A 13,934-nucleotide genomic window follows, 5' to 3' on the forward strand; every position below is an offset into this window, starting at 1 on the left:
ATATTGTCATAGATATTTTATCTAATTCTGTTTTACCTTTTAAAATTTTACAGGCCTGTTCAATTGATAAACAATTAAAAGGTCAAGATATTTTAAACTATATAGTTTCAATAGAATTCTTAGTTTGCAAGCAACTGCACTTTAGACAATAGTTCAGTGAACAGCACTAGATTTTTATAAAGATGATATACAAATTATGGCTTGCAAATATATCCGACAGGCTCCTATACAAGGCTTGCCATATACCCAACTTTGATTTAAAATGTTAGCAAGCGTATGAGATCATACTAGTTTGAATTACACGCTCTACAGTTATTAAGTTCAACCTAGCTTTATTTAGGACATTTTCAATGTAAAAATGCATTTTATTCGAACTTAAATTATTTAAACTCTCACATTTTGCTACATGTTTAATTACGAAGGCTCAGCATTTCAAATTAATATATTTACAAAACGAAGTATAATTGCTATATAAATAGACTCATTTATTTAGTGCATGTTTTATTTAAATAACGACAAGAACCATACGACAAATTTAACACAAAACTGGCAATGTTTACAAACTTAAAAATGACAAAAAACTAAACATATGAGAACTTATTAAGGTTTAAGTAAAAAACAACGTAATAAAACTTATGCATGCCAAACAACTAAATATCATCGCAACAATTTAAGTTAATACAAACAATACGCACTCAATAACTAAGTTGGATTATACGTAAACTGCGTGCGTTTCGTTGAACTGTGGATGCAATACCCAAGGTGACAGGTCCTTGATGGCAGGGTCATTCCACAGTGCGATCCTCGAAACTTCTCCGAAAGTCGTATTTAAAACAGCCAATTCGGCAATGGTTCTGTTTTTACGGCCCATCTCATATTCATGTGAACCGTCAAGTGATCCTTCATATCTATCAGTCCTTTGAAAAAGTAGGAATTCTCTTTATTGTTCGGTCGCATCAGGCGAGTTTCTTCAATATGAACCTGATCCGGGTACAGCTGAGACAAAATCCTGGGTACTATCATACTCAGTTTCACATTCAATCCACTACCGCTGTAAAAGTTTCGGTATTCATAAAACCACTTTTGAAGAAACCACGAGTCTCTGTTTGCAACAATTATGGCGTTCGCAACTAAATTTTCCGTAAATCTTCCCAAGACTAGTTTGTCTTGTTTGCGAAGCTCTTCGAGAGATTGAAGTACCATCGTGTCTGTGTCAAGATATATTCCCCCAAACTGCAGGAGAATTTGAAGCCTTGCGACGTCGGACTTGTGCTCAACTCTAGTCAATTTCTTGCCAAAAATTGTCTCTGGCGGGCTTTTCCTGACAAATTTAAGTTTTTCTCCAGCTTCCTCTTTTAACCAACCCCAGTACACGCCCACGGGCTCAAAATCTCCGTGAACTAGCATTAAATCAGGGTTCTGCTTTCTAAGCGCACTCAGCATGCATATATAGTCAACGACTCTGTAGGTGTGATTCCCGAACCAGATATAATGAATTAGATTTGGAACATGAAACTCGGTGGTTTTAGAATTAAGTATATCTTGTAATGGCTTAAACTTTTCTAAATTTTCATCGCTGGTAACTTTCAATAACTCAAGTTGGGCCAATAACTTTTCTTGATTTATATCATCTTTGTAACTCATATCTTCATAATCTAATTTTGTTATATTCAATGGCATTAACTTACGCCTTTCTGTTACTATTGGGACTTTATTATGTAATTCATGCTGACGAGTGAAGTATTCCGCCTTTTCACGCATGTATAGTTTCAAGGACGATCTCTTTTCAGATGTCAAAATGATCAAATTTTTAAAACACTCTTCTGGAATTTCTTTTACCTTTGTTTTTCTGTGACCATAAGCCAGATTAGTGCCGGTATAAAAAACGTCCAAATCTGCCTGTAGTTCTAACGGGCTGATTTCTTTAGGGCTACAAAGCTTGAAAACTGGGTTATATGCCCAAGCATAAAGAAAGTATAAAACTATGGAGATGACTACTACAATGAAGAACCATTTTGCAATTATTTGAAGTCTGTTTAATAACCAACCAAGTATAGGTATGTTTCTTCCAGGATTAACATTAAGTTCATGATGTTTCATATTTTCTCAGGTTAAACAAATCCTGAAAGTTTATTTTCATATAACATAGAGTGTTCATTGTTTTAACTTAATTGTAACAAGCAAGGTGAACTATATAAAAAACATTGTTACCAAGTTAGACTTATTTATCAAATTAATGCTAGATTACACCATCCAATGTTATTGTCAGTTGATCAGTATTAACTTAAGTAAATTAAAGTACAAACTGATAATAATAATTGATTTTTTCTAAGCTATGCTGTCATTGTGCAAAAACTATACAAAATTGTGTAGCAATTGAAGTTTGAGGCAACAAATTTTTAAGAGCTTAACTTATTTATTACAATATTTTCTTACAATTGTCATATGCTCATCAGAACTTGTTGTTATACTATTTATACACCTACAAGTAATTATTCAAAAGTGTTTTATCAATTAAACTGTTTAACATGTTCATTAAGCTTCATAGTTGACTGTAAAGCAAAGCAGTTATTGCTAATCATAGTTTGTAAACTGGTTCACAACGTTAGCTGTGAATCTTAAATGGCTTTATTTCCTTTAACACATTAAGCAGTTAACAGCAGATATATTTAACAGCTTTATGTTTTGTATTAACTTTTGTTTGTTTTAAAATGGGAGCTTTATAAAGTATAGATTTTTTTAGCTTAAAAACAGACTAAAGAGTGTAAAATGAACAATTTAAAAGTATCTGATTAGTTGTATAACTTTATAGCCTACAACTATAGTGTTAAGTAGTAGTAAAATTGCGTTTGTTTATTAGAATCATAGTTATTAAAACTTTAAAGTTTTTGTGTCTTATTTTTTTATGCAAAACATCTTTAAAAATAAAAATAATTAGAAAACAACAATAACTGTCACAATGTTGTTTTATTACAGGGGTCGGCAAACTGCGGCCCTCGAAGTGTAAATCTGCGGCTTGCGAGCAAGTTTTTTTACTTAAATGGAGCATATTAATGTGGCCCTCGAGCATATAAATTTGGCCCGTTTAACAAAACTATATTTTAAATTGACTTTTTCGAAAAATTAAACAGTATTTTTATTTGTTTTATTTTTAAGTTTCTAGTAATCATTTAAAAACCATTTCTTATTTTCACTGCTTAAGCTTAAATACGTGAAAAAAACAGATAGTAGTTCTAGCAGTTTTACTTTATTGTTTAAATTTTGCTTTTCCTTTTAAACAACAACATCTTGAAGTGTATACAAAAGCTTACGTACTTGGATTGGAGTGTTTCTTAGATTCAGTAAGTTGACAATGCAATAAGTAACTTTATTTAGTATAAAGATTTTTATGCGTACAAACACTGTGCAAACAAAACTGTTTTTTATTAACATGTCAATACATTATAAATTAGGTCTTTGATATGACTTGTGATTATAAAAAAATTTCTGTTAAAATTATTTTATCACTACATTGAAATTTGCATTTAAAACATTTAAAAGAAACCAAAAACTTAAAAAAAAGATTTTAGTTTGTAAATTACTTTGTTTAAATGACAAAGTTTTTCAATCTAGACTTTCTTACTTTTTTTATGTTTTAAAAACACTGACTGGTTTGATGTAACTGATTGTAACTTTATTGTTTCCAAAAGTTGCAACCAAGAAAACTTTAGATAGATATTAAAGTATTCAAGGGTTTTAAAAGAAAAACTAGTGCTGTTTAAAATGAAATAAATAGTATTAGTTTTGTTTGTATTTTAGTTAAGTTAACAAAATAAATGAAACTTTAAATATATGCTGTGCAATGTATTGAATATATAAAGATTGTTTTCAACATCTTAAAATAAAATAAAAACTAAATAAATAGAAGTTGATTATATGAAAAGTTAACAAAGTGACCCACATCTGTTTTTAAGCTTAGTTTTTTACAGATGGCAGCGAGAGTTGCTTATAATTAACTACGTGAAATGGCTATATACAAAATGCAAAAGACTGGATAAAGAGAAAAAAACAAAGCTTTATGAAACCGAACTAGAAGAAGAAATGGATATCAGATTTTAGTAATTGTTTTATCGCATCACTGTGTTTGTAGTTGATCTTTTATTGTTGTGTATCGTGTAATTTTTTTTCAAACACAAAACGTCTAATAGATTGCTTATTTCATTGTTAAAGAGTTAGGTGGTAATGTAAATAACACAATTGTTATTTTATTTAAATAAATTTATAAATTATATAGAAATAACATTGGGACATTAGTATTTACTTAAATATTAATTTTAGAATCTAAAATAGTAATACATTTGAACAGACCAGGCCAGACCCCCATAAGTAGCTAAGTGTGACTAAAATCGATAAAAATAAAAACTGACTAAAACTAAAACTTCCGCCCGCGAAAAATTTTGAAACTTGAAATTTGGCCCGCGAGAACCAATTGCCTGACGACCCCTGTTTTATATAAAGCTTTTCTATCTTTTGTTAAAGTTTAAATTAGATCATAGGTTGGCAGCCTTTTTTTAGGCGGACCAACTTTCCATAAAAATTATACCATTTTAGAACATCTTTTAACTAACTAAAAACTTAAGAATTTTTTTTAAACATTTTAAAAACAAATTTAAATTGCTTTAAAAAAATTATCTAAAATTAATTTTGAGTAAAATAAATTTAAATTAGTTTAAATTAATGGTACAAAATAGTGTATTTTACCAATCATATTTGTTAAATTAACAGATGACACCCAATCCACTGTGTTTGTGACTAACGTGTCTTACTTTATTTTCTATTCTTTTCTTGCGGCATAAATAAATACACAAGACAACATTTTATAATTTTTCTATGAACAAAAACCGCTATATTGTCAACTGTAAGTTTTTATTAAAATTATGTCTTTTTACATATTGTTTATTGAACGAAAATAAAGCATTCAAAAAGTTTAGTCTAAGGACGTGGTGACGAAAAAACCTTTCGGTTATCAAGTCGTACACCACATATACCACATTACATTGTTTAAAGAAATTTACATAATAACATATAAATGTTTTTGTATATGAACGTATCGCTTAATGAACTAGTCATAAGCGTGTGCATAGAAATTATATTCTGCGCACTAAAAATGCTGACAGAAAAAAGTAAATATCCTGGACAAGGTATTGGACAACACATTGAAAGGTATCCAAATAGTGTGCGACTTGATAATCGAAAGGTTTCTCCAATCGCTCAAAAAGCTTCAAAAACAAGACAAACTAGTCGCGAACGGGATAATTCTTGCAAACAGAGACTCCTGTTGCCTACAAAAGTGGTTTTATGATTACCAAAACTTTTATGGTATCAGCGGTGATGAAACTAAAACAAACGTGAGACTGAGTATAGTAGTACCCATGATTTTGTCTCAGCTGTACCCGGATCAAGTTCATATTGAAGAAACCCGCCAGATGCGACCGAACGATAAAGAGACCTCCTACTTTTTCAAAGGACTGATAGATATGAAGGATCACTTGACGGTCCACATGAATATGAGATGGGCCGTAAATGACAGTAGCAGAACTATCGCTGAATTGGCTGTCAAAAATACGACTTTCGGGGAAGTTTCAAGACTCGCACTGTGGAAGGACATTGTCATCAAGGACCTGTCACCTTGGGTATTTCATCCTCAATTCAACGAAACGCACGCAGTTTACGTATAATCCAACTTAGTTATTGAGTGCGTGTTGTTTGTATTAACTTAAATTGTTGCGACGATATTTAGTTGTTTGGCATGCATAAGTTTTTAATACGTTGTTTTTTGCTTTAACCTTAATAAGTTCTCATATATTTAGTATATTTGTCATTATTAAGTTTGTAAACATTGCCAGTTTTGTGTTAAATTTGTCGATTGGTTCTTGTCGTTATTTAAATAAAACATGCACTAAATAAATCAGTCTATTTATATTGCAATAATACTTCGTTATGTAAATATATTAATTTCTTAAATCTGAGGCTACGTTATTAAACATGTAGCACAACTTGAGAGTCTAACCAATTTAAATTCATACTAAATGCATTTTTATACTGAAAATATCCTAAAAAAATTAAAACTGTTGAATTTACTGAATGTAAAGCGTGTAATTCAAACTAATAGATGTCATACGCCTGTTTATTATTTTTAATTAAAGTTTGGTGTAATCCAATTTTGGTATGGCAAGCCTTGCATAGGAGCCTGTCGGATATGTTTGCTAGCCATGATTTATATATCATTTTTACACAAATCTAGCGCTGTTCACTGAATTTATTGTCTAAAGTGCAGTTGCTTGCAAATTAAGAATTCTATTGGATCTATAAGGTTTAGAATATTTAGACCTCGTGATTGTTTATCAATTGAACAGTTCTGTAAAATTTTATAAGATTAAACAGAATTAGATAAAATATGTATGACAATATTTTGTTATAGGTAGTTGATTAAACAAAATTATTTGTGATAAGTTTTTTTTTACTTACCTTGTAATATATTTTAAAAAATAATGACAAGATAGCTAGAAAAAAAAATTTTACTTTAATACTTCCGTAAAAGTTAAACGTAATCTTAAAACATCATTTACTTTGAAATATTACAAAAATTAAGCCCAAAAAGTATATTCAATAAAAATGATGTAACCGTAAAGTTTTATAAAAGTTTACAAAAGATAATTAATGCTTATTTAAGCTGTGTGAATTTCCGTAACATAGCTTCTTTAAAAGCTATCACTTTCTAAAAAGTGTGTTATTTAAAAAATTTAATTGAACGCTCTATAAATATATTTCTTTTTACGCTACTATTAGATTGTTATTTTAAAAAACCTTAACAAAAATTTTTTCATGCAGCTTAGTTATAGCAGAATAACTTATGATAATAAACATATGACAAATATATAATATTTGTAACAGCTGTTAAAATAAAAACTGATTAAACTTAAACTTTAATTAGTTAGCTTTTGTTAAAGTCATTGTATGTATAATTTATTTAAGTTTACAATAGAATACTTCAGGATTGTTCAAACCTATAATACCCATAACGTTTTGTTTTGGTCTACTTAAATAAACTGCTTTTTATCTTTTGTTCTTAGTTTTTTAATGTTTAAAGTCATTCTTTTGTTTTAATAATTCTGTCAACTTAACCTAACCCAGTTGCATTTAGAATTTATATATAATAATTTTGTCTCTGAATAAAAAATATTGTTCATAAGATTTATTTTACATTGCGTTTATCAAATTTTAAATATTCAACCTAAATATATTAAAAAGTTGTTTACATTCAACTTTAAGGTTTAGACGAAACTAACTTGATTCGATATAAATTTATAAAAAAGTTTTAAAGTTTTATTTAATATAGAAACTTAAATAAAAAGTAAATAGAAGTTATTTGGAACAAAGTACAGAAGAACTCATAATAGCTAAAAGGTAGTTAAGTAAAATTTTGTAAAGAAAATAAATAAGGACAAATCTTTAAAAGTTGAGCACTATCGATAATAAAAAACAGTTTACTTTATTATTCTAAACATGTAATTTCTATTTTACTTAGTTGCGTCGTTTGATAAGACACCTTTTAATAATGATTAAGAAGTATATAAACAATAAATTTTGATATACTTAAAAAAAATTACAAATAAAATTATTAACGATTAAAAATAACAACAATTACAAAGAGCAACAGTAATGTATATCAGTGGTTTTTAAGCTAATCAAAATCTGTTCACCAAAACTAAATTGCAAAACTAAATTTTTGTGTCAAAAATATGCGAATAACTAGTGTAAGTTTCAAATTTCTTGTAATATCTACAGCAGGGTTTCCCAACCTTTTTTCAAATGCCCCCATTATGCTTTGTTAAGCTATGGCTCCCTTAAACAAGATTTCTCAAAAAATACCATAAAAAAACCTTTTTTTTTTCTTTTTTGCTTTACTTTATCAACTCCAAAATAGCTAGTGTATGTTTCAAATGGCCTCGTGGCTCCCCTTTTGCGACTTGTGATCCTCTAGATTTCCTTTTTTTCCTATAAATATTTTTAATTAGCTTTAAATACACCAAAAATAAACTTTTCTTGCACTTTATTACGAACTTTAGATTATCTAGAGAAAGTTTCAATCTAGGATTTCATTTAGGATAGTTTTGAAAGTTACGATTTATGCACCCAAAATAAACTTGTTGCACCAAAAACAAATTTTTTGTACACTAGTGTACACTGTTACACACGTTGAATACCACTGGTGTAAACATCAGTCATTATTTTTTATTGATTTGTTATGACCAAAATGCATAAGTTTTACAAAATATGATATTAATAACAAAATCACAGTAAAACCGAATAATTTATAAATATTTTTTTAATTTATGTATTTATCCACGCAGACTGTTCAATAAAATTTATACAATTGCAATATTTGTCCTTAGTATGATGTTTTAAGACTTTAATGGTTATATAGTCGTATGAAAGCTTATTGGGATAACTTAAAACTTTTTTGAAAGTAAGCATATTTTCAAGAAATTTCTCACATTAGAAGAATATTTCTAATGTAGGTGCTCAAAACTTTTATACTCTAAAAAAAGTTTAAATAAATTAAATACGTAAATTGGCTTACAAAAGTACAAATGAACAAAAATAAAATAAGGAAATAAAGTTATATTACTAGATAAATTTTAACATGGAGTAATCTGAAATAAATATTTAGAATTTATTAAAACTTCTGAAGATCAGTTTAAATTAAAATATAATGGTAAGGTTTTAAAACGTATCATTGAATGTAACTAGTTTACAACTCAATAAAAGTAATCAAAAATGTATCATGAGCTAAGTCAAAAACTAAGTTAGAAAGTTTTACACTTTATTTTTAACTTTACTTAGAGCCGGGATGGTAAAAAACTGTGGCGCGCGAACCGAGTTTTGCCTGCGGAGTAAAAAATAACCTAAAAAGACCTTAATGCAGTAAAAGCAATTTCCGATTTTTTTTTAAAGTGTTAATGTGAATTTTTTGCTTATGAGTAAACAGTTCTAAATATTTTGTGGTTTGTGCATTGCAAAGTTGCTCGTTTACAGATATATTTTTAATTTTAAATTCAACTTTTTTTTTAACTTTGGTTTGCGAAATTTAATGTCTCTTCAAAGATACTTTTCACATAATCTGCCCTATTCCGCACAGAAGGCTGCTGAATCCTGATATAGAGTAAGGATTTTGTAAAATTTAGGATTATTTTTTTACAAGTTTATCCATTCAATATTCTCATATTTAATTAAAGTTTACACTTATTTATATTAATAAAACTTTTCAACTCGTTTTTAAAAAAGATTGTATGTTTTACTCTTAAGCTGTAATTTATCTCTAAGTTTTTTGAACTGGTTCTTAATACACAACTTGCCAGATAAAACATTGTAAAAGTAGTTATTGTTATTAAAATGAGGAGACGAAACTGTTAAACTAATTTTTAATTAGTTTCATAACTTTTATATACAAAGACAGTAAAACCTAAAATCATATTTTAGCTATGTGTTTTTCACAAGCATGTTTGGAGGTATACAAAAGCAGTTTACTATTTTATTTTACTTAAAGAGGTCGCAATTCATATAGAGTTAATGTACTTTTTATATGTAAAAATGGTTAAAAGTTACCTTTAAAATTTACTCAACTTATTCTGTACTAAACTATAAAATATAGCTTAATAATGAGAATAATAGTTAAGCACATTATAAATAAGTATAAAATACGTCTTCTTGTTTACAAATAAAAATTTGTTACTAACTTTTTAATTTTTTTTTAAGATTGCTGAAAAAACTATAACGATAATATGATTTCAATTGTTTTTTAAGGACGTAATATGTACCATTTAAGTGTTTTAGAATCTTTATTTATAAAAACTAATGTTCCAAGTTTATGCAAACAAAAATGTGTTTATGATTCTAATTTGTTTAAATTATTGTAGTTTTGTTACTAAGTTTCGTTTTTTTGTTTAATTTTATTTTTAAAGAAAGTTTATATAAGTTTGTTTCCTCTTATTTTAATTTCTATAAATGTTTTCAATTTCGAGTATTTTAGGTTTATACTTAAAACTTTGTTAAATAGTTTTTTTGTTTTATATATTTTCACACCGTATAAAAACTGTTTAAACCTTGCATCAACGTAAAATTATAATAGATTTTTTTTAGAAATTTTCTTAACTTTATAATTTGTTTAGTATCTGATAGTCTAGTGTTGTGTTTTAAAGATTTTCGTTAATAGTTTTCAAATTACTTTATAGTAGCATTGCATTGTACATATAATTATTTTTACCTATAATGACGCATAATCTTACTATTTTATTAAGTGTACTGTTTTACACAAATATTTTTAGTTATCTACATGAACTTTTGATAAACGTAAATCGAAAAATGTTAAGTTAACAAAAAATAAATTGCAAATTGAATTTCTGTCTACAATTTTTGTATAAATTTATTTTTGTATAAAATTGTTATTGCTATGGAAATGTTCCAAAATGTAGTAAATTTCGTAACTTTCTATAAAGTTGCATCATAATACCCTCGAATTACGGCTATATAAACTGATGTTGCCGTAAAAACTCACAATTTCATACAGATCACAAAACAGAATCAGAAATGAACTTTTTAAAGAGAAAAAAGGCAGTGAACATAGTTCTGACCGGACAAAGGCGGTCCGGAGTCTCGACCGTGGCTGGTGCAATGGCAGGCGCTAGACCGAAGAATCCTCTGCCGTCAAACGGTGTGGAAAACTGGCACTTCACCAAAGGTTAGTAGTTTGTTTAACTTTCTTATTCAGGCAGATTTAGTAACTGAATAATATTTTTAAGGACGATACAACTGCCAAATTAGTGAAGTTGCAATGGAGGGCAGTATGGCTTGGAATGACTACGTAGGCGACGCTCATGCCATCGTCTACGTGGTTGATGCGTGCGCTCCGGTCGAACAGGACTTTTCCGACGCTAGGGAAGATTTAAATGCGCTCCTTGGCTGTCAGCCATTGATACAAAAGAAGCCCCTTGTGATGTATGTTTTTCAATTCATGTATCTTTAACATACGCATGCTTATAAATGAACTAAAGTTTTTGTAACGGTCATATTTTGTAATGGTTATAAATCATTAAATAAACAAAGAACTTACATAAAAAAATATTAAAATTATCACAGAATTATGAACAAATTCGGGGAGCGCAACTCACTTTGCAAGAAGGAGCTTAAAGGCTTGATTAATTACAGGTTAATCAAGAAAAAGTGGGGTGGTTCCGTAAAAACTGTTAGTTTTATTTTCATAAACGAGCAAAAATGTTTATGTGGTTACTTTATATATGCAACTTTTAGTAGCTGATTAGAATCCAAAATCAAAACTTTTCTTTTCTTTTGACCATAAAAACATTTTCTAAAAGTTACTTTTAATGAAGGCATTAAAATGACAAATACTACAAACTTGTATCTAAATAACTCAATTTAAAATAGGTAACAACTAGAGCGAATTCTTGGAAGGGTTGCTCGGGATTGGGGAAGTGTAAAAAGTTTCTGTTGGACAAAATCGGGAAGAGCTGGGAAGAAGTTAATGGATCTGTAGAAAAGTATAAGGCGTTGGTGGCTTTTAGAGAGGAAAGAAAGAGGGAAAAAAGAAGAGCTTATTTACAACAAATAAGGAACACGCCGTTAGTGTTTTATTAGTAAAGTAATTATAAAAATAATTAAACTAAACAGTTTCATATTTCTATATTTTTGTAGACTACTTCTTTACTACTTAATTATAAAACAGTTCCGAAGAAGATATGGCGTCTGACGAGTGCGGGTTGAACGCGAACGAGAATGCTGAAGTTGTTGATGAAAAACAAGTCGCCCACTTCGTTGACATGGTGACGACAGACGTCTCTATTGAGCTTGAGAGAAACTACAACGCTCGTTTGTTGGCGAAGAACCTCCAGGCTGCGGAGGGCATGCTGCAGCGAAAGGAAATGGAAGCAGCTGCGATCGAGGTGGTCAATGAGCTGTTCTTAAGCTGCATCGGGACAACTTTTGCTGGGGGGGACGGCAAAAGCTGTCCGGAGAAGAAGATGGCCGCTCCGAGAAGAGGCAGGAAAAGGAAGATGATTGAGGAACCTTCGACGCTGAAGTTCCTTAGATAAAAAAATAAAAATTCGTGTTGAATGTCAATAAAATGCATCTCGTTTGAATTGCTTTGTTTTATTTTGTCTTATATTTAAAATTTGACTGTTTGTTAGAACATTAATTAATCTTAAGCGTTAGATATATAAAATTTAAAAATATTATTTGCTAAATTACTATGTTTTAATCAGTATATCATTTATTAAGTAATTAATATTAATAAAAAATCACAGTGTTATCAAAAAAGAAATAAATCTTATAAAAGCAGTCTAAAATTAAATAAATAAAAAAGTTAATGTGTCTATTTAACAGTTTTACTCTACAAAATAATATTATTTTTAATTTAAAAGTTGAAAAAGGACTTAGATGCGCTAGTGTTAAAATAATTAGCGACAAAAATTTATTTAAAAAATGTTTAAATATATCAAAATAGTTAATTTCAGTTTAAACGGAAAAACCTATCATTGTGTTCTTGGATTTACTTATTTAATTTTGTTTTAAGCAAAAAAATTTTATATAATATTAAAAAACATTTACTAAATAAATTTCACTCTAAAGATTGGAATAGTTTTTATTCACTATCTTATTTTAAAAAACTAAAACAAATTGAATAACAAATAAGTTTTCTTTGCTATTTCTATAATTTAAGTGAAATTTATTTATTAGACTTTTTGAGTTTCAAAACGTTTTTAAAAAACATTTTACATTCTTTTACATTTTAATATCGAACTAAACATATTTTATAGTCTGAATATACAAAATTAAAAATTTTTACATAATATTAATATGTTTAAAAACAAAAATTTTACTGATCAGATATTTTGAATAGATATAGTCTGTTTTTTTTTTTGTTTAATATTTTATAAGTACGTTTTTATAATCGCTTGTACGTAGATACACAAGAAAATAAGTAGTAAAAAAACTTATTCCGTCATTGAGCTAATGTGAGAATATATTCATTTAAGCGTTTGAACTTTTAAGAATTTGTTGCTTTTAAAGAAAGTACCAAATAATAGACTGATTAAACTCTGTTGCTTATAAAAGAAAGTACCAAATTAACAAATTATTCTTTAGTTTTATTAACTTTTTGTAAAATTTCATTTGTTGTAATACGCATTTTTAAAATAACAATTGTTTTTAAATATTGTCTATCAAACTTGCTGCTAAACTTGTAACCAGTTGTTTTTAATTTAAGTTATTATTTAACTAATGGAAATGAATAAGACTAAGAAGGGCTGAAGACGAAAAAAAATAAGTTAACGGTCTTGCAGATACTGACTGAGCCGTCAGTATTTGCTGACTTCACTACAAAGCAAAATGTACCTAACATCTGAAACTCTCTAATTGACGAGTCTTTATAAAACCAGAGTATCAAAAACCAATATCAATTTACTTAAGAACAATAACTAATTGAAATGGGTAAAGCTCTCTTATTTATGATAACAATTACTTTGGACCAGTTTTAGTTTAACATTTATTTTTAGAAGTTTTCCGTTTAGACTTTAAAATTTTAAACTAATTTTTTATCTTATTATAAACATGAAGTTTATAAATTGTCTTTTGTTTGTAAATTTTGAGAATTATTGTTTCTCTTTTTTTCAATGTATCTAAATTTAGGTAAACTTTCTGGTTGTTTATTTTAAGGTAGTTTATAGTTTTTTGAAAAACTTGGTTAAGTCTCATTTAGTGTACCGTTAAGATTTCAAAACGTTATTCTAAAATTCTTTTGTTACTAATGTATTTCTTTAAAGGGGTCGTGCGAGCAGTTTATGCAGATTGTTTGGAAAATGCTATTAAAATTTCTG

At 28.3% G+C, this 13,934-nt stretch overlaps 1 protein-coding gene across 1 annotated transcript; it reads right to left on the minus strand.

Annotated features, from left to right (window-relative positions):
- Positions 1–828: 828 nt before the first annotated feature.
- LOC145844829 (uncharacterized) lies at positions 829–1,761 on the minus strand. The gene has a single exon (XM_082952249.1). It carries the CDS (start codon positions 1,759–1,761, stop codon positions 829–831), a length of 933 nt encoding a protein of 310 aa, XP_082808375.1.
- Positions 1,762–13,934: the final 12,173 nt, after the last annotated feature.

The sequence above is a fragment of the Thalia democratica genome, chromosome 9 (assembly GCF_965202585.1).
Source record: "Thalia democratica chromosome 9, ktThaDemo2.hap1.1, whole genome shotgun sequence".
Classification (NCBI taxonomy): Eukaryota; Metazoa; Chordata; class Thaliacea; order Salpida; family Salpidae; genus Thalia; species Thalia democratica.